We start from the raw sequence: 21200 nt of genomic DNA, 5'->3' as shown, positions 1-21200 counted from the left end.
CCCTGTCCTCAGAACAAAAACTTGCTCTGTGTACTCAAACAGTCTGAAACAAAAGTCAAACCTGGAGTCTGTCATATAGAGTGAAGTAAGTCAGAAGGAGAAAAACAAATACCGTATGCTAACACATATATATGGAATCTAAGAAAAAAAAAAAGGTCATGAAGAACCTAGGGGTAAGACAGGAATAAAGACACAGACCTACTAGAGAATGGACTTGAGGATATGGGGAGGGGGAAGGGTAAGCTGTGACAAAGTGAGAGAGTGGCATGGACATATATACACTACCAAACCTAAGGTAGACAGCTAGTGGGAAGCAGCTGCATAGCACAGGGAGATCAGCTCGGGGCTTGGTGACCGCCTGGAGGGGTGGGATAGGGAGGGTGGGAGGGAGGGAGACGCAAGAGGGAAGAGATATGGGGGTATATGTAAATGTATAACTGATTCACTTTGTTATAAAGCAGAAACTAACACACCATTGTAAAGCAATTATACTCCAATAAAGATGTTGAAAAAAAAAAAAAAAGCAGTTGACGTGTGTCCTGACGGGGAAACTGAAACTGTTTTTTCTTCCTGCTGGAAACTGAAAGTTATTGTCAGTATGGACGCCAGGCTTCAGAGCAAGAGAATGGTTTTGGATGTTGGGACATGGGAGCAGACATTTCAAGGACTGATCTGGCAGGAGAAACCCCAGGCAAGATGGACCCTGAAGATGGATGAGAACCTTCGGCCAGACTGCGCAGCCCTAGGGTGGAAGCAATACAAGCAGAGAGCATTTGGCAGGTATGTGAGAGTCTGTCCAGCCATGGGCCTTTCTGAGCCAAGAGGTTCAGCTAAGCACTGATGATTCTTCTGAGAGCTTGTTAAAAGAATATGTGTCAACAGGCTCTTCATGCTTTTGTAATCACAGTGTTCTTTAAGATGGAAATGATAAGGCTCTAAGCCTCTATTTTGCTTAATGGTAGGAAATTTTTTCTTTTACTAGGCTTCCTCCCTAAGTATTTCTGGAAATCCCCAGGGAATACCATAAATCTGCCCTCCTATTTGCTCACCACAATTTATTCTAGACTGCTTCTATATAGAGACCTGCTCTCCCCCATCAGTCCTGTCTGGCTTCCCCCGGCTGCAGGAGCCCTAAGAGCCCTGTCCTGGTCAGTACCAGCCTAGGACTGGGGCCTTCCTTTATAGCCCCAAGAATTGATTAAGGCCAAGCAATGGCTTTGAACATTACTTTACTGAAGGCCTGAAGATAATCGGAGGGATTGATGCTGCAAGAAATTAAAACCTGGTTCTTGGCGTCCCTAAATACTGCCCCTCCCTTATTGTCTGTCTCCCTCTTTAACTTCCAATGAGCCTCTAAGTTGCAGGAACCAGCTTCCTTGCCCATGCAGAAGGGTGAGAAATGCTGACTTGGACAAGACTTGGACAATCAAGTCTTCTCTTTTTATATGGCATGCAGGGACTTTTGCTTCACTTTCCACCTCACCTGTTATCCTGCTTCCCTGCCTGCCCCCATCCTGCCTCAGGTGTCCTCTGTTCCATTCCTTATGGGTTATTAGCCATGCCATAAATTTTCAGACTTCTATACCCTTGTCTATGATGTTCTGCCTGTTCAGCAGGCCCTTTCTTCCTCCCTCCCTCTCTCCCTACTTGTCCCTCAAGGACTAACTCAAGTACCCTGGTCTTCCTAGGGAGAGTAAGTGTTCTTTCTTCCTTCTCCATTCCCATAAGATAGTGAATGGTTCTCTCTCTCTCTCTCTCTCTCTCTCTCTATATATATATATATATATATATATGTTTCTAATACATTTATAAATAACATATGTTCATATATTACATACTACAGAACATATATATTTATATATAATTAATTTTAGCTGCAGAATCCATTGTTTACATGAAGCTTCCCGGGGCTCTACACAGTTTTCAAGCCATTGGCCACAGCCCACATAGCAGTCATTCTGTTCTGCTTGGAACCTGGTGAACTATGTAAGAGTCTCTCTTTGCACCAGCCAGAGCTCTTTGAGGGACTCATGATGTCTTCTATCAGTTTGGCACTGCCACAAATGGACAGGTGTTTTTCTTGTTCAGATGAATTGACCTGATAATCATTCTGAGTTGGGAAAAGCAACGGATCAGCATAGTTTTAGAAAAATATCAACCAGCTTTTGAAAAGCACTTTGTAGTTTACAAAATGCTTTCACATATATTATCTCATTTAATGTTGACAATATAACCCTTGAATATTTTTCCCTTGAATATTTTATGGATGTAAAAGTTGAGGCTTAGAGTAGTGTTTTTCCCAAACTCCCCCTGTTGTAAACTATGGACTTGAGTCTCCAGCCCATGTATTATGGTTCCAGGTCCTAAGTCAGGTACAAAACTAACCACATTGCTCAATAGATTTGATGTGGTATAGTAGGTAGATAATGTTGGGATTGGAAACATGGCTCTACCACTTAACTTTGTGTGTCCTTAAGCAAGTTGTGTATTGTTTTATGATTCAGTTTCCTTATCTGCATATTGGGCTCAATAATGCCTACCTCAGAAGAGTGCTTTAAAGATAAAATGGGATAACATTATAAAACATTGCCTCAAAATAGGTACTTTATAAGAGTTTTCTATGACCTTGTGAAGACCAAATTTCACTGGCAAATGGCAGAAATGTTTTTCCCTCTGAGACATCCAGAGGTGTTTTACTGGCAAAGAGGCAGACTTGGTACCACATATAGGTGGGAGTTCAATGGGCCACAGGAGAAAGCTTTATTAGAAATGCAGTCCCTCTCATTCTTGTCAAATTGGCAATATCACATACACTTTTTCAAGTTGAAGGGGTTCTTAGAGACTGAAGCCAGGCCCATTTCCCTGGCCTTGGTCAACAATCAGCTGAGGGCACGATGATCTTCTCTCTGTAGGTTCCGGTGTTCCTCATGCCGTCGAAGCTGGGCTTCCGCCCAAGTGCAGATCCTATTTCACATGTACCTGGAGCAACAGAAGTCCCAGGGAAAGGTACTTGTGCGGCTCTTTGGTCAGAGGTGCCGGAAGTGTTCCCAGTCTCAATTTGAGAAGCCTGAGTTCTCCCTGGATAGCACCAAGAGGATTCTGAACAACCTGGTGCAGCGTATTCTGGAGAGATTCTACAGAAATGGCATCAGGAAGGTTTTGGAGAAGCCAGTGATCCAGGAGGTGCCTTTGGATGGGCACCATGATGTGGTCAATTGTGAGGCATGTGCTCTGGGTTTCTGTATACAGAACTTATATAACTGCATGACAGAGCCGGCCAGATCCTCTCTCTCCTACATGAAGACTGGGAGCTCCTCTCCTCACCTTGGTGACGTGTGTGGCCAAAACCAAGCTAGGAACCAGTCAGCTGAGGCACAGGAGACTCAGGGAAGTGGGTATTCCTGCACCCATAGAGGCCCAGGGCCCAGCCATGCCACTGCTGGGATCCAAGTGCCTGGGGCAGGCCCTCAGCTCAAATGGGAGACAGGCCGACTGCTCACACCAGGGGCAGACCGGCAGGCTGCACAGGGAACAGGCGCACAGCCCATCCGAGTAGCAGGATCACTCCCCCCAGGGTGGACAGACCCAAAGCCCAGACAAGCAATAGGTCCATTACCTAAAGGGTTGGCACATTCACAATCCACACTGGGGACAGGACCACAGACCCCCCGGTTGACATATTCTCAGGCTATAAAGATGTCAGGCCAGCAGTTGACACAGGACGCACAAGCCACCCAAGGGGCAGGTCGTCAGGCCACAAAGGTGACAGATCCACAGCCCACACGGGGGACAATCCCAAGGGCCACATCAAGGTCAGACACTCAGGCTACAAGGAGGGCAGGCCCCTCACCACTGGGGTCAAACTCACAGCCCACACGGGGAACAGGCCCCATGACTACATGTAGGCCACCAAAAAATTCCCTTAACCAAGAGCAGCAGTTCAGTTGGGGCTATGTCTATGTTGTTGCTCTGTTTACCTTTTTTTTGGTATCTAAATGCCTATAAGTAGAACGATGAAACAAGACTTGTCTTCTCTTGTCTTAATTCCATGGTAATCAATGAACTGGCTGCCATTTTAATATGAAAGAATTTGCTTTGGGACCAATGCAAATTTATAGAATAAGAACTGGTTCCTGGACCTCCTTTGCAGATAGTTTAAAACATGACCTAGGGCTTCCCTGGTGGCGCAGTGGTTGAGACCGCCTGCCGATGCAGGGGACACGGGTTCGTGCCCCGGTCCAGGAAGATCCCACATGCCGCGGAGCAGCTGGGCTCATGAGCCATGGCCGCTGAGCCTGCGCGTCCGGAGCCTGTGCTCCGCAACAGGAGAGGCCACAGTGGTGAGAGGCCCGCATACCGCAAAAAAAAAAAATGACCTAGCAGATAATGGACTCAATAATAAATATTTGTTAAATCATTAAAAGATTTTTACTCATGCATTCACTCATTCATTGATATCAATATATATAGACCATATCTTGACAAGAACTGAGGGTCCTGAGTTTCATCAGAAAGTTATTGTAGTAGGCTGAATAATGGTTCCCCCAAAATGCCCATGTCCTAATATGTTACTTTACATGGCTAAAGGGACTTTTCAGATGTAACTAATTTAAGGATCTTGAGATGAGGAGATTATCCTGTGTTATCCAAATGGCCAAATGTAATCACATGGGTTTTTATAGGAGGGAGGCAAGAGGGTCACTGTCAGAAAAAGGAAAGTTAACTATAGAACCAGAGGTTGAAGTGATGTGCTCTGAAGGTGGAGGAAGGGGTCATGAGCCAAGGAATGCAAGCAGCCTTTAGAAGCTCATAATGGCAAAGAAATATATTCTCCCCTAGAGCCTCCAGAAGGAACCAGCTCTGCTGACACGTGACTTTAGCCAAGTGAGGCTATTTGACTTCTAACCTCCAAAACCATGAGAAAGTAAATTTGTGTTGTTTTAAGGCACTAAATCCATGGTAATTTGTTACAGCAGCAAAAGGAAATTAATACAGTTATCAGTATCACTGAAGGGATCAGGCAGTTATGTTTTGGGTATGCTTTAGCTTTAACAACAACAACAAAAAAGAGTATAGATTAGAAATATTGACATACACATCCCCTCTTTTTCTTTTTTCTCTCCTACATAAACCCACCCAAATATCCCCATCCTAAAGAGATTTTCTAAAGCTTTATCAAATCAAAGGGAATCTGTTTAAAATGGAGGTATTTGGGTGGGCTTAAGTAGTTTGGTGACCCTTGGAGCTATCATATTCTCTCACTCCTTCTAGCATTGGATTGGGAATCATGTAAGAACATGCCAATCCTGAGATCTTGTGATGCATAGCTACATCTTTCACTCTCTCTTTCCATCTGTCTGCTAGGCATTTCTACATGGTTCTCGTACTACCATCTCTACCTTCCCACATTCAAAATCAAGCTCATCAACATCTCTGACTTTCTTGTTCAAATTTGCCCTAGTCACTCAAGCTTATCACCTTAGAGTCATTTTTAACTTCTCCTTTTCACCAATGCTTATTGTCCCTTCTTTTGTCAAGTTGCTCCCATCTCTTGCCACTAAGTTTTCCTATCAACCCCTCTCCCCAACCAGTTCAGGGACTTGGATTATTGAAATAATGAGGGGATTTGGATTTTACCTCATAGACAGTGGGGAGTCATTGCAAGCATTTGAGAATATGGGCAATTTGAGTAGAATAACAGTTTAAAAATATTATATCTTTCTGGAAAAGAATGGAGTATAGGATAGAACCAGTTAGGATTCTGGCTTGAAATAGGAGAGTGGTAAACACAGAGAGGGGTTCTTGCAGACAATAAATATCTTGAAGGAATTTGAAGACAATGAAATGCAAGATGGCAGAAAACCCAAGGATGAAAACACTTCCTTTTTTTTCTGGCCATCTCTTTTCATTGCCTCCCATCAGCACTCTCCATTTATACATGCCCCCATCCTCAAACCACTTTACTAAATGTCTGCATTCCTCCTGTTTTCATACCTTTTTGCTTCTTTCATAAAGAACATACACATGAGGACTAGAGACTTTATTTCTGGCTTGGTTATGAGATATGACTGGTGCAGGTCATTATCCCTCCCTGAACCTCAGTTTCTCCATCTGTAAAATAGGTTAATGACTTCTAATTAAACATAGAGGATTGAACACATACATTTCCTTCTGATCACTCTTGAAATCCCACTGCATGACAGTAAAAGGGGGGAAAAAGGCATCAATTCACAAGGCAAAGAGCATGGGTGGAAGCTACAAAACGGATAGATTAGTGATGGGTTACTGACTTAGCAGAGAGATCTGGAATACAAGTTAGGCAAAGGAAAACCAAGGTGCAAGGCAATTGATGTGGCGCAATTTCATAAAAGTTCAAAAACTGTAGGCAACGAGTAGCTCTGAATGTGGGTGTTAGGAAGCCTGAAGTGGAAGGATTGGTTGAAAGCCTTTAGAAAAAGTTCCTTTTCCCCACTTCGATGCAGCCTTGTACCCACTCTTAACTCATTCCAGGGTGAGGAATGGATGTTTATTCTCTGAAGACATTGACCCAGAGGGACTCTGGGCTTAGGAACTTGGGCATAGTTAAGGGAGGGGGTACCAACCAGCAATCAGAAAGATGGTGAAAGTCTACATACTGACTAGAGGCACTCCCTTAGCCCACTACCAAATCTAGGAGCCAGCATTATATCCTACTAACCCTTCCCTCAAATACACAAAGAATGGACAGTTCCTCATTGGGAAAACTGATCAGCTCAAGAGAGAGAAAAAAATACATATACTGAAATCGGGGAAGGGGGTTCCTCCAATGAAATGACCAACTCAGATCATATAGTACTGTAGTACATATTTATTGAAAAAAAATCTGTGTATAAGTGGACCCATGCTGTTCAAACCCATGTTGTTCAAGTGTCAACTGTATATGTAAACTACTAGAAATAATAAGGGGAAAAATTCTGTATGCAAGGAAAGTAAGATGTGTTTTTGGCTAAGAAAAGGTATGAGATATGGAGATGCATTTTTGTTAATGGAAAAGAAAGTAAATTTGTCCTAAAGTAATACTGATTATTTCAGAATTGAAAAGAGGAAAACAGAAAAATAGAGGACAAATTATGGACATATCTATATCTGTAACTATAGAGAGGGAGATAAAGCATGAGCATGGGAAATTTTACCTTGTCTAATCAAGCTGGCTAAAATTGAATTATTATTAAAAGTGTTTTTTAAATAAGCCTTAATATTAATATTGTACTTACATAAAACTAAAACTTGATTTTTTTTTCATATACTGAAAAGACAAAGTTTTACTGGACTGTTGGTCTGCTCCTGATAAGAGACTGTGAAAGGTTTTTCTTTACCTATTAAATAACCTTCCTAAAAAACAGAAGTTCTGTGCTTTATCAAAATAATTTCCTGTGCTTCATGTCATCTTAATCAGGTCTTTGATAACTTAAGAAAACTGAATCTTCTTAATATTAAGAGTGAAGTTTTATTAACAACTATGGAACATTCTATATTTGCCTTTGAAACACTTTACTGTCACTTTGTCACACAGATTATTAAGTATTGTTTATTAATAATCTGGGATCCTATTTAGTCAAGTATCCAAACCTTTTGATATTTTTCACAAACCTCCCAAAATTAAATTCTAAATAAAGTCTTTTTGACCTCGAACTAATTTGGGGATTTCCCAGAGGGTCCCTGGAACATCTCAAAAGATTTGTTCTCTCTCCTTTTTAAAAAAAAAAAAATTGAAGTATAATTGTTTTACAATGTTTTGTTAGTTTCTGGTGAACAGAAGAGTGATTTAATTATATATATATATACTTTTTCATATTTTTTCCATTATGGTTTATTACAGGATGTTGACTATAGTTCCCTGTGCTATACAGTGGGACCTTGTTGTTCATCTATTTTATATATAATAGTTTGTATCTGCTAATCCCAAATACCTAACTTATCCCTCCATCACCCCCTCTCCCCTTTGGTAACCATAAGTTTGTTTTCTATCTCTGTTACTCTGTTTCTGTTTTGTATACAGATTCATTTGTATTAATTTTTTAGATTCCACATATACGTGCTACCATATTTGTTCTCTCTCTTTATAGAGGAGAGATGATGAACTAATTAGGTTTGTTTGATATGTTGGATTATGTGAGAAGCATTGCCAAATAAATGATGCTAAACCTTCTTAGATTATATTTGTGTGGCTACATGTTATTTATATGTGTTCTAGAAATTGTATAAAATCTGATATGTCCTGGTATGTTATCACTTTTAATTCTAATTATTATCTTGAAGTGTTGTGTGTTACAGAAATAAGCAAATTTCTTTGCCAACTGCATTATAATGAACTGTCATGAGATCTTTAACCATGGCCATTTTAAAGTCTTTGTCATTTACAGAGAGTTACTCTTTTACTTTTATGCTTTTGAAAATATGTTTCATTTTCAGAGAGATTCATGGAGCAAGCTCAAACAAGTACTCTAGAGTACAGGTTTCTGATAACTTTAAGATCATAAAACTGAACTGGGTAGGAATTTCCAGAACTCATGGAAAAACTGGATTCAAGCAGAACAAGAATAACATGGGACTGAATGAACTGATGAGGATGATTATAATTTTATGATTTTTATTTGAAACATTGCTGATTTTTAAAACTGTTTTAGTTTTTCCAGATTTGAGGGAAACCCTCCCTCTTTTCTCTTACACTATCAACAAAGATGACTTATTTATCTTTTTCTCCCTTCTTGATCCTTCTATAATTCATAAACTCTCAGTGAGTATTCTTATTTTCATGGTAATATATTTATTTGCATAAGTTCAATAAGAATCTGTTCTTATAACAGGACACAGTTGGAAACACTGGTTATACTATCAAGGCTTTGACTAGGATGTCAGGTTTGAGAACGTGCATAGACTCAGATATAACCAGAAAACTTAAAGGAACTAAGGTTGACTTTATGAAGCCAATAAAACCCCTTGGAAATACCGGCCTGCCCTTGCTTACAAGGTTCCCAGCAACCTAATCAGGTGACTAAGGAAGGTCACTTCCTGGTAGGTACAAGAGCCTCAAGATACTTTGGGGACCTTGAGAAGAGACGAACTCACCCAAATCTATATGTATTGCAGGAAATTTCTGATGGTAAGTCCTTGGTTTGGCTTCCTGGCCTTAAGAGGCTTTTAAAAGTTCAAACTGATATTTCTTAAGAAAAGTTCCAGCAAACAGATTTAAAAGAGCCTCTGTGATCAATCACTATTCTTGCTGCACTTATGTAAATAATCAGGTCAATTTTTTGGAACTAGATGTATTTTGCAAAAATATTAGACTTAATTTGGCTCTCTTTTATAGAAATGAGGGTCATTTTAGAGAGATAAAGTATGTTTCTATAACACAGCTTTGTGGATATTAGATTCTAGTGCTGTTAATTGTCTTTGAGGTTTTTTTATTTACCTGTAAACTGAACTGAATCCTGAATTCTTCTAGTTTCCTCCAATATCTGGCTATAACACCCCAAACTAATGTTTCCAATTTTCTCTTACCCTCTTGACTTGGAATCACTAAGAACAAACGCTGCACTATTCCCTGAAACCCTTCAAACTGAATGTGAACGACTTGATACGAACTTCAGAGAAATCACCACAACAGCTTATGTGTAGGCCATCTTTGTGTCTGCTGCTGTGTGCACCACTCAGAAAGTTTACTTGAACACATGATGACCTCATTAGAGACATTCAAACTACAGAAGATGCTTTGACCCCAAAATCTAGAGAATTCTCTAGAAATCTTCTTGACTGACTGCCCTCAGAACTCAGACTGGGTTTTCAGTCTGCTGCAATCATTAAGCTTTGTTTTTCTTTTGTTTCCATAGAAATGCCTTATTAAATACCTGATTTCTCACACAATATAGGCCTAATTTGGGGAGCTCAAATACAAGACAACCTCCTGAAATGAGACACGACCATTTAACTGAACTGACCTATTCTCAAGATGGAGATTGGTTTAATGAGATATGAAGCAATCTATCAACTTAGCTTCTGGGTTGTGAAACTTCTTGTTTGAAGTTTCAAAGGCAGGACTGAAGAGGAGCAGAATTTGTTATCCTAAAACATGCCTCTTCAGCATAAGGATTATTTTAAGCTGGCTATTTTTAAGAAACAGCAGACAGAGGAGAAGCTCTGAGAACTGAGTAGAAGTTACCCTTTTGTAAGAGACATTTATAAGGGAAATCTCCATGCGTGAGAGTGTCTCCCTCTCTGTATCAGGAAGAGAAGGATGATTCTAAATCTCTAGAAACTCTTTGCAATGGAGAAGGTAAGGACTTAAATCTGTATAACAACCTTACTCTTATTTACTATGTTTTCCTGGTCACCTTCCATGACTGACTCCTCACCCTCAACATCTTCTTTTGTCTTTAGCTGAATATCTAACATGATGATTCTGACCACCTTGGGGAGTTACTCGGTTTCCCTGGGTCTCTCCCACGTATACATGAAGGTATACATGTTATACTTTTATTTGACATTCTCTTGTTAATCTGTCTTATATCAATTTAATTATTAGACCAGCCAAAGAACCTAGAAGGAAAGAAAGGGAAATCTTTCCACTCCTATACAGCCCAGGAAGCATTATTCTACCTCCATGCTTGGTAATTAACTTGAATTATGAAATAATGGATTGGGATGTTACTGGAGGGAAGAAAGAAATGGAGAGAAATTCAGCAGCACCTAACCAAGCCATGAGGAAGTATTATCAGTCAGGCCAGGCAGCCAAACTGGGATCAGAAACAAAATATATATATATATATTTATTTTATGAACACTGTAAGCACAGAGATAATTCTCAGCCAAACAGAGATCTGACATGAGAGGACTCAGCAAAAAACTCCTGTTAACAAAATCAGTCATCCCCTAAAATGGAAAAGTTTTTCATTAATGAGAGTCCAGAGCCAAAAGCTATGGATTTCAAGGAATGCTAAATGCATCCACTGACCTTTCTTGACCTGCTTTTCTTGTTCTGTGCTACCATCTATCCTTTACGTCTTCACCCCTGGTTAATTCAAGGCACTTTCAGCTTGTGCATTATGTCTGAACATCCTCAGGCCAAGAAGTCACAGGGAGGGAAGACTCTGGAGGTTTGGAAGGACAGATTCATCAGATGTCAGAGCCAGAAGTGGGTTTAGAGAGGAATCCTGACCCACCTCTTTGCAGCAGTGGGAGGGAAGGGAGTAGCTGTTTGACTCCTGGTCCCTCAGCAGAGGCCAAATGTCATCAATTTCCACTTAGGGACGTCAAAGAGATGAATACTCAGGGGTGAAGCCTTACCCTTGGGATTAAACTAAAAGCCTGCAGTGTGGAACTAGGAATTTCTGAGGTTTATAGTGGGAAGTAGGGAATGGTTGGAGGAGACAAAGGCAGGGGAACAGAGTAAATTGGGTGAAACAACACAGTTTGGGTCCTGGAAACTTCCAAATAATCTTAGAATTGCTGCAGGCAAGCAGCATTCTGGTGTGATCTGACCACCTCTCTGGGGGCTGAATGTCTGGGAGCAGTGCTGGCAGGCACTGATTCTCAGCTCTAGAGAGTTAGTGTGGTTCTTTCTCCAGAGACCCTGGGAAGCTGGGAAAGAGGGTCTCAGATGGCTTAGTGGCTCAGATACCTTAGAGTGGGCTCTTAGAAACCCTCTAGTCCTAATGTATTTTTTTTAACAGAGAAGAAAACCAAATCTTTAGAGGCATAAGATTGCCTGTTAGAGTATAATTTTTGAAAAGGTAAAATCATGTCTCTCATATAGGTGTTAAATGAACAGGTTTCAAAGATTTTATTGAGCTCATTAATTAATGAGGAAAGCAAGATTTAAAACCGGCACAGAGAACATTTGAGAAGCTAGGTATGTATAAGCAATTTAATGGCTTGCTGAGTTACAAGCTATCCAAAAACTGGCTTATGTTTAACCAGATCATAAACTGTAAACTTTCAGGCTATTAGTTCCACTGGGAAGAAATAATTTGCATCTTCACTGAACAAAATTTTCCTAATGAACTTTTGTCTTATAGTGAAGTAAAGTCATCCAATAAATTGAAAGTCTGCATTGAAAGAACACCCAATGATTTCTTTTGCCTATTTCCAAGTTTCAGGAAATTTTTAAAAACCTGTCCAAAATAACACTGGTGTTTGCTAGCAGATGTAGGATGACATTTGAAGTCTCTTTATACTCAACCCAATTTTGTTGTCCTTGCCACACAATCCAGAAAGACCCAGATGTACAAGAGCGAAACTGTGAATGGAAGAAGTAGTATATTCCCTACTCTGGTCTGCCCCACCTATCCACTCACTTAAGGTGTTGCGTAAGAAACACTGACCTGTGAGGACGCCCAGACTAGTTCCTTGTCCCCATATTTCCCAAACACAAAGTATGATCTCAGTACTCTCTTTCCCTCCAGTGTCCTACAGGAATCCTTAATCACCCTCCCCCACCCACCCACACACTCAGTCCTTATACTTGACTGTCTCTAGGATCCTTTTCTGCATATCCTCTATTGGAAACTTCATTAGATGCGTTCCAGTGAGGCTCAGTGACATCTTGGTGGAGATGTTACCTAAAGGGATTTAAGACTAAATGTACTCACTTGGCACAGGTATCCATTAAAGTCGCCCCAGTTCTTAAATTCAAGGATTCTGTAATAGTTTTTTTCCCAAGATAGGACTGAGAACTTGCATATAGAACCTAGGAAGCCTCAGGTGGATTTGCAAAGGTGGCATTGATTTTTTGGCTTTAGGATAACTCTAATTTCTTGGCTCTTCATTAGAGTGAATGCTAATGTCCTTCCTTTTGGGAGGGCTCCGAGGATAAGTGAGTTATTATTTGCCAAAAGATTTGGGAGCCTGAGACAAGTAACACTGAGCTGCTCACCAACAATGACAAGTCATCTACACAAACATCCATCCTTTTGTTCCTGCCAGATCTTTGTGGGTGGCAGAGATTGGAATAATTTCATTACCAGAGTTCATCAGACTTGCCAGTGTCTCTTTAAGATTGCCTTTTTCAAAATTACTTTGTTTGTCTGAAATGGAATTCAGGTAGATAAGGGGTAGCTATTAACCATTCAAAAGATAACATGATGGGGATGAATCATCTACCCCAAGGCCCTGATTTTGAGGCTTGCTTTTGTATTCTTTTTATCCTCTAGATAAAAAGAAAAAAATTTTAAGAATGAATTTCTTATGGTTAGTGTTAAAAAAAAAAAAAGGACCACAAGCCCAGAATGGAGTCACTTGTGCTAGGCCCCAGATCAACAAACCAAGACCTAATACCTAACTTAATTACAGTTTCAGCCTTTCCCAGGAATGGAATCTTAAACTAGTCAATCTGGAATCACTTGGTCAGTACCAGTGAAGAAATCTGCCTGATAGACCCCTGCTGGCTCCTAAAGGAAGGTGACCTCACCACAGCCAATTCATTCTTTGCTAGTTTAACTTCCATGTCCTGCTCCCTTCTGTCTTTAAAAGTCTTTGATTTTGTACAGGTCCTCGGAGCTCCTTTCTATCTTAAAGAGCACCAGTTTTTTTCAGGTATTTACCTTTCTCTTGCAAAGCTCACCTGCTTCACCCCCAACCCCAAGGCCTGATTTATCCAAGGGAAATCACATACCCTGGACAGTGATTGATTCATAAAAGAACGTCGACACAAAGTTGGTCAATATGATGCAAGGAGAAGTTTGCAGAGGGCTTCTGGGAAATCCTTCCTCACTTTTTAAATAAAATTTCCAAAAAGTGACCCTCGTATATTCTCTGGACAAACCATGCCCATGTTTGAAGTCTGGAATGTCCACAGCTGCCTCACTAGTAGGTTGAGGATGAAAACTCAGAGGAAGGGAGAGCCAGGGCCACAGGCTTATATGCACTCTAAGGTTTGCCTTACTGCTGGACTTTCTTAGAGGAGCCAATAAATTTCCCATTTGTTTAAGCCACACAAAATCCAGGGATGAAGACTGAATCATGAGTTAGGCAGACAATCCAATGGAAACGTTATCTGAAAGAGCTGGCTAAGGTAGCAGAATGTGTTATGAAGCAATGGGAGAGGAACAAAGGTACCAACACAAAGGAGGATGCCATGAATCAAGAGTCTGGGGCAAAACTTAAAGAGATTCCTGAGAATCTGGGGCATTGTTTCTGGGGTTGTGTGCTGGACAACTGATCTGTTGGTTATTGCCTTATTGTGACTCCTGGATCTCTTTCTTGTCTGAGTCCAAATACCACCCAGCTTTCAAGCTCTAGCTCAAAGCTTACCTCCCACGGGGAGTCTTTCCATTTGCATTGGGCCTTGTTTACTGCCCCCAGCTGAGACTTCCTTGGGATCTCTCTTCTCCACAGAATGTCTGTCATGCAGAACCTCGAAGTATCCTGGGTGAGAGTCTTGTCCCTTAAGGCCAAATGAACTAGTATGTTTCTTTGTTTCTTCTTCCACAGAGCTGAGCCCAGAGTTATTCCCAGAAATCACAAGAAAGTGAATGTGTTTGCAGAATAGTGTGCTGAAGTTTATTAGTGAGGGCATCTCAGTGTTCATAATGAAATCCTTTGTCAGCATGGCTTCTGAGTGTTATCCTTCCCTGGGTGCTTGGTCATACAGGGCTGCCCCACAGCTGAGTTCAGGGGGGGACCCCCTCTTCCATTCTCAGGCTGTGCTGAGAAAGACCATAGCCCTGGCTCTCAGAGAAGTTCCCAGAAATGGTGAGAGAGGTGAAGAAATCACTTTGACCTTGTTTAACTTGGAATTGTGGAATACCTGAGCTGAAATGAAGATTAAAGTTCAGAGAGGCACATTTTCCTTTTTCAGCAGGGGAAACTGAGGCAGAAGGTAGAAGGAACCAGCCTAGGGTTCTACTATTAAAGTGATCTTTAAACAATCACCATTGAGTGTATGGGGAAAGCTGAGCAACTCGGCCCATCATTTTCTTAAAGACAACTGCTTGTTTATTACTTAGGTTTCCTTTTCACTAAAAAGCTGGGCAATTTGATAGTAACTAAAAAAGGTGTCTAAAGAAATGGCCATTTTAAAAGCAATAATTACTCATATTTCGATACAGCTCTATAGTTAAAAAAAATTTTTTTTTATAGCTTGGTCTTTCTTACAATTGTTTTCTGGAAGGAGAGATTGTTGTTTCTATTTTAGAAATGTAGAAACCAATCTCACCCCACCCAGGTCATACTTCAGATTCAGGCCTGGAATTCCATCTCTTTTGCCTACTCCTGTGTGTATTCCTTTCTGTTCACATGGGATTGAGAAACATGAATTTTGAAAACCAGTTTGATGCCTCCAATGTTTCCAAACCTCAATTACCCTTCACAGTGGCAGAGCCCTGGCTTTTTATCAGCCTAGCTCTAATGCTAGATTTTGGGTCTAGACCCCCCTTCCTTGTCTTTGGTTGATAGTGGAGCCTTTTTAATGAAATGGCCCAGAAAATACTGCCTACTGTCTTCAAATATTAATAACTTCATTTGTTTGCAAAACTTAGGGAGGGTGTCATAAAAATTAATGAGTGTGTTGGTGGAAATCAATTGTCTTTCTGCAAAAGATTCTCTTGAGACATTGTGTAGGAAATTATGTGAATTTTTTTTTAACTTCTGGGATAGTATATTTCTAGCTAAAGGGTATGTTTTGAGTATATTTATGATCCAGAAAATGGAGACTGTGTAAAGATCTTCTGGTCCTTTGCTTTGAAGAAAGATGAAGTTTGGAGAAAAACCATCCCAAAGAATGAAAACCCAAGGGAACCACTTCAATCAAATATTTCTCATAATTTTGGCCTGGGTATTTGTATTCCTCTTCAGTCCTTATATTTTTACACTCATAACTGGGCTAAGGTAAATCCTTACTGAGTTGGAGACAGAGCCAGGCTCAGAGAGGAGAAGAGATGTACAGAGTCTCATAGTCCAGTTAGTAGAAGAGACTGCTGATCCCCAGCCCACAATTTTTGCTGTATTACATTGTTTGTCTTTCCTGCTCTCTCTTAAAAAACAAATCAAAACAAAACAAAAACTGGGCATGGGGATAGAAGTTAGCAGTGTATTCATTTGTTCTTGTTAATTTTCCAAATTAAGGTAATTTAATTACATTGAGTTAAGATCACAATCTTTTTCCACTCTAAATCTGTGTTCATCTCAAATTTACTAGTGTCAGATGGCATCAGATAGGCTGTAGGCTTTTTGGAGGTCCAGCTATGAGGAAGTTGAATTGGAGATATATTTAGCCTGGACTGAATGGACCACACTGATGTATTTCACATCTTGAACATGGATAAAATGCACAATTTTATGTAGAGTTGGTAACATTTAAATACACCATATTAATTGCAATTTGAAAAATACATTGGAACATTTCAGTAAGTCAAATGAGAATTTACTGACTACTGATTTGGACATACATGAAGGGTACTTTATTTTCCTTTGAAAATTATTTATTGAAGAATTGAAGGAAAATTCAGATAAAAATTGGTGGATATTTATTGCAACAGCTTTTCAACTTTTTTGATTGTTTGAAAGTTTTCATAATAAAAATTCAAGGACTTTTAAAAAATTAAGGGAACACAGAATAACAGTGATCAAGACAAGCAAGGAAATTACCAAAAAAAAAAAAGACAAGCAAGGAAATCGCCAGAAATTTTCTCATATTGAAAGGAAAATTGTAACAACAACAAAAATTACCAAAGGAAGTAATTCATTAAGAAGAAGAGAGGGACTTCTTTCGTGGCAGAGTGGTTAAGAATCCACCTGCCAATGCAGGGGACATGGCTTCGAGCCCTGGTGCAGGAAGATCCCACATGCGGCAGGGCAACTAAGCCCGTGTGCCACAACTGAGCCTGTGCTCTAGAGCCCAAGAGCCACAACTACTGAAGCCCGTGCACCTAGAACCCATGCTCTGCAACAAGAGAAGCCACCGCAACTGCAACGAGAAGTCTGCCACCGCAACGAAGTGTATCCCCACTTGCAGCAACTAGAGAAAGCCCACGCGTAGTAACGAAGACCCGACTCAGCCAAAAAAAAAAAAAAAAAAGTTTTAGGGAAAAGTATTTTAGAGACATGAGGCTATGTCATTTTTCTGGATTTTGTGGTATCTGTCAGCATTTTACAATCTGTTATTTGTTGCGATTTCTTTTTTCATCCAAATAAATATTCACTTTTGCTCCTAATTTTGTATCCTTTTTCTTAAAGAGGGCCTGACCATATTTTACGGGCTTCAGGTCCTCCCTACCAAACCTGTGGTCCTCTAGCAGTGAGATAGGGAGAGGCTGAAGGATGGTACTTACTGAAGTGTAGGTGCAAGTTATGGAGTAAAGTGAAAAGAGGGATCATCTAGTTGGCTGGCGGCACCAAACTGAGAATGTTGGCTAAGTCAGGTTATATTTATCAATAGGAGAGGTGAGGAGCGAATTGGGTGATTTCCAAAGCCTCTTAATAACAATCACAGTAATAGTCTCTACTATAACTGAGCACTTACTGCATATCATGCATTACAACAGAGGTCACAAATGATGGCCCATGGACCACTCTGCCTGCCCTCTGGTTTATAAATAAAGTTTTATTGGAAAACAGCTACAACTATACATTTAGGTGCTGTCTATGTTTATCTTTGTGCAGCATGGTTGCACAGCAGGGTTGAGTAATCATGACAGACACCACATGGCTTGTAAAGTCTAAAATAATTACTATCTGGCCGTTAGAGTAAAAGTTTGCCGACTTCTGTACTATGTAGTCATTGGCTCTGTGGTACACTGTATTTTCCAAATATACCCACAAATATAAGGGTACTGCCCAACCCACATGCTCTGGTAAAAAATGTGATCTTCTTATCCCACCCCCACCAAGGGGCGGGGTCTACTTGTATCTGAGTGGGTGGGTCAAGTGGCTGCTTTGACCAATAACATAGAATGGAATTGATGCTGTGCCATTGCAGGTAGGGCCCCAAGTTGCCTGGCAGCTTCTGCTTCCTGCCTATGGAAGCCAGCCACCATGTAAGAAGTGCAGCTACCTGAGACCACTATGTTGTGAGAAGCTCAAATCTCACAGAGAGGCCCTCACAGATGACATGCCATGTGGAGAGAGAAAATAAGGATCATGGAGGTACCAGACATGTGAGTGAAAGAGCCATCTTGGCAGTAGATCCTTCAGCCCCAGTTGCTCTGCTGATACCATGTAGATTAAGACACAGACCACCCAATCAAGCCCTTCCAGAATTTCTGACCCACAGAATCAGATGTAATAAAATGGTTGTTTTTTATCCATCAAGTTTGGGGTAGTTTTTTATGTAGCAATAGATAATTGGAATAGTAGCATATACTCCTCATCACTGCCCAGTGAGATGAGAATTATTAGTCCCAATCTATGTGTAGAGAACCAAAGTTTGAAGAAACCAAATTACATACCCATGTTACACCTCTGATAAATGGCAGAGCCAGAGTTCAAACCTGAGTCTAGCAGACTCCAAAGGCCAGGTACCTGACATGCCTACTAGCGTTGACATTCTGTGTGCGGAAAGCTGCCAAAGCTAAGAGACGATGGATCAAGCAGGAGGCTCCTGAGAAAATCATACTCCCAGCCCTAGTGGAGTTATATGCAAGAGGGAATTTTTTAGTACCCAGCTTCCACAAAGCAGAGCAACTAATGCTGTGCCAAACATTTGTTCCCTGGCAATTTGCCTGACAACATTTCTTTTTCATCCATGATATGTTTTTATTCTCTTCCAAGGCATTATGTTTTCTTTTTAAACAGCTTTATTGAGGTATAAAACACATACCATAAAATTCACCCATTATAAGTGCACAGTTAAGTGATTTCCAGTAAATTTACACAGTTGTGCAACCATCACCACAACCCATTTTAGAACATTTCCAAATGTTCTAAATGTTCCAGATGAACACTTCCTAAAAAGGTCTCTCATGCCAGATTGTGGTCAGTCCCCATTCCAACAGCTAGCCCCCAGCAACCACTGATCTGCTTCTGTCTCTACAAGTTTGCCTTTTCTAACAATGTCATATAAATGGAAGCATGTGATATGTGGCATGCTGTGTCTGGCTTCTTTTACTTAGCATGCATCAGTAGTTTGTTACTTTCAATTGCCACAGAGTATGCCATTGTATGATATATCACATTTTAAAAAATATATTCACCAGTTGATGAGCCAATCCATATGGACTGGTTCCACCTTTGGATTGCATTAATGGTTACATTTAGTCAGTGTTTGATTGCTTAAGACTCACAGGACCCAAAATGACAATGGGGGAAAATTAGGGAAGCTGGAAGTTATTGACCAGGTCCTGACGGTTTTGCGTCCAATTGCTGCAGAGGGTGTGGTTTGGCTTCCCAGGCTGGTTGTTGACAAGGTTGTGGGTCAGAGTTCTATTTTTATATGTGGTCAGCCCACTGACCATTTGCATATTCAGTCTTTCAAGGGCTAGTCTTCTAGAGTCCCCTCCATCTAACTCTAGGCAACTATGTCTGTAGTACAAAAAACATTTGGTATCAAAAGACCTAGTTCTATCCCATGGAAAAATCACTTCACTTCTGAGACATGTTCTCTGCACACAGAATGAGCATAAAGATAGTAATTCTTGCTCTTTTATTTTGTAGGGTTTGGAAAAGATTGTACTAGGGTCCCTAATTTTTTATCCATTCCTAAATCTATGCCCTTTGCCATGTGATTTGTAGTTTTTCTCTCAAAAGGGGAAGAGGATATTCCCCCATCCCATGACTCTGAGTTCAGCCATATAACTTACTTTGGTCAAAAAAATGAAAAAGAAAAGTGACAGTATGACAGTTCTGAGCTTAGCTCTCAAGAGGCCTTGTGTGTTTCTACTTGCTTTCATGAGCTTCCACCATCACCCTGAGGAAATCATGCCCAAGCTAGCTCATGGGTTCCACAAGCTGGAGCAGAGCCTACCTGTCCCAGCTGAGTCATTTGACATCCCCTGACCCATAGTCAACCCCTAGACCAATGAGCAAGCCCAGCTTAGATGAGCAGAGCCACCCAACTGAGCCCTGGTCTGTGAAAATAAATGATTGTGTCTTTAAGCCACTAAGATTCTGGGTGGTTTCTTAGGTAGCAAAAGCTAATATATACAGGGTTGTTATGTCAATCAAATAAAATAAGGGATGTGGAAATTTCTTTGAAACTGTAACCTACTCAGAAAAATTTATTACCCTTAGTTTTTTAAATTTCCACATGAGCTTATTTTCAGTTATTTGTGAAATTAATATCAATGAAGCAGTACCTGTCAAGGTTTAAGGTACACTCTTCTATAAGGTATTCAGCCATGTATTAATATTTATTCCCTAAATATTTTTGAACATCAGTGTGTTCTATAGAATACAGAAAGGCTTTTTTTTTTTTTAAATTTTTTGTCTGCTTTGGGTGTTTGTTGCGGTGCGCAGGCTTCTCATTGCAGTGGTTTCTCTTGTTGTGGAGCTCAGGCTCTAAGCCCGTGGGGCTTCAGTAGTTGTGGCTCACAGGGTCTAGAGCGTGTGCTCAGTAGTTGTGGTGCAAGGACTTAGTTGCCCCACAGCATGTGGGATCTCCCCGGAGCAGGGCTCGAACCCGTGTCTCCTGCATTGGCAGGTGGATTCTTAACCACTGAGCCACCAGGGAAGCCCCAGAAAGGCTTTTAAATGCAAAGAAATCTCTCTCTAGAGAGACACTGAAACGATTTTAGACACTGAAACGATTTGGAGTGAGTAGGGAAAGATATGGGCTTTGAAGCAGTAGGTCAGACACTGGTCCCCCTCATCCCAATGGTGGATACCTATTCTGCATTCTGCTTTCCTCTAAAAGCAAAGAAAGAGCCAAAGCCCTTTCCCTAGGTGGTGGAAAGCATAGAATTCCTTGGAGAGTAAAACAGGAGTAGAATTTCTCCCATTTGCAAAGCACTAAGGAAGAGGGCCTCACTGCACCTATAGCTGTGGGTCCAGGGAAATTACTTGAGAACCTTGTCCAGTCCTTGCCATTTACATCTTCTGAAATCAAAATGTTTCTTCAAAGCTCTGCTCAAATTCCATCTCCTCCAAGCAGCCTTCTTTTCTGAGGCCCTATGGGTAGTATCTTTTTTCTTTACATCTGGGGCAAACTTTGATATCTATCTTAGCCTCATACTCCAATACTTTCACAAAGACATGAGCCTACTAAACTAGTAGGGTTTGGCTTGGAATGGCTG

General features: G+C 40.7%; 1 protein-coding gene across 1 annotated transcript in view; it reads left to right on the top strand.

Moving 5' to 3' along the window:
* Nucleotides 1-598: 598 nt before the first annotated feature.
* Nucleotides 599-21200, top strand: part of RTP4 (receptor transporter protein 4) — a gene marked incomplete at both ends in the record, with an annotated part of 91629 nt that continues 71027 nt past the window's right edge. Inside the window, 2 exons of the mRNA XM_079705215.1 lie at nt 599-780; nt 2913-3987. Of these exons, the coding sequence (XP_079561341.1) occupies nt 599-780; nt 2913-3987 (1257 nt within the window). The remainder of the gene's footprint in view (nt 781-2912; nt 3988-21200) is intronic.

This window comes from Hyperoodon ampullatus (genome assembly GCF_949752795.1).
Source record: "Hyperoodon ampullatus genome assembly, chromosome: 5".
NCBI lineage: Eukaryota > Metazoa > Chordata > Mammalia > Artiodactyla > Ziphiidae > Hyperoodon > Hyperoodon ampullatus.
Note: the sequence above shows the minus strand (reverse complement) of the source record. Positions and strands in the feature narration are given on the sequence as shown.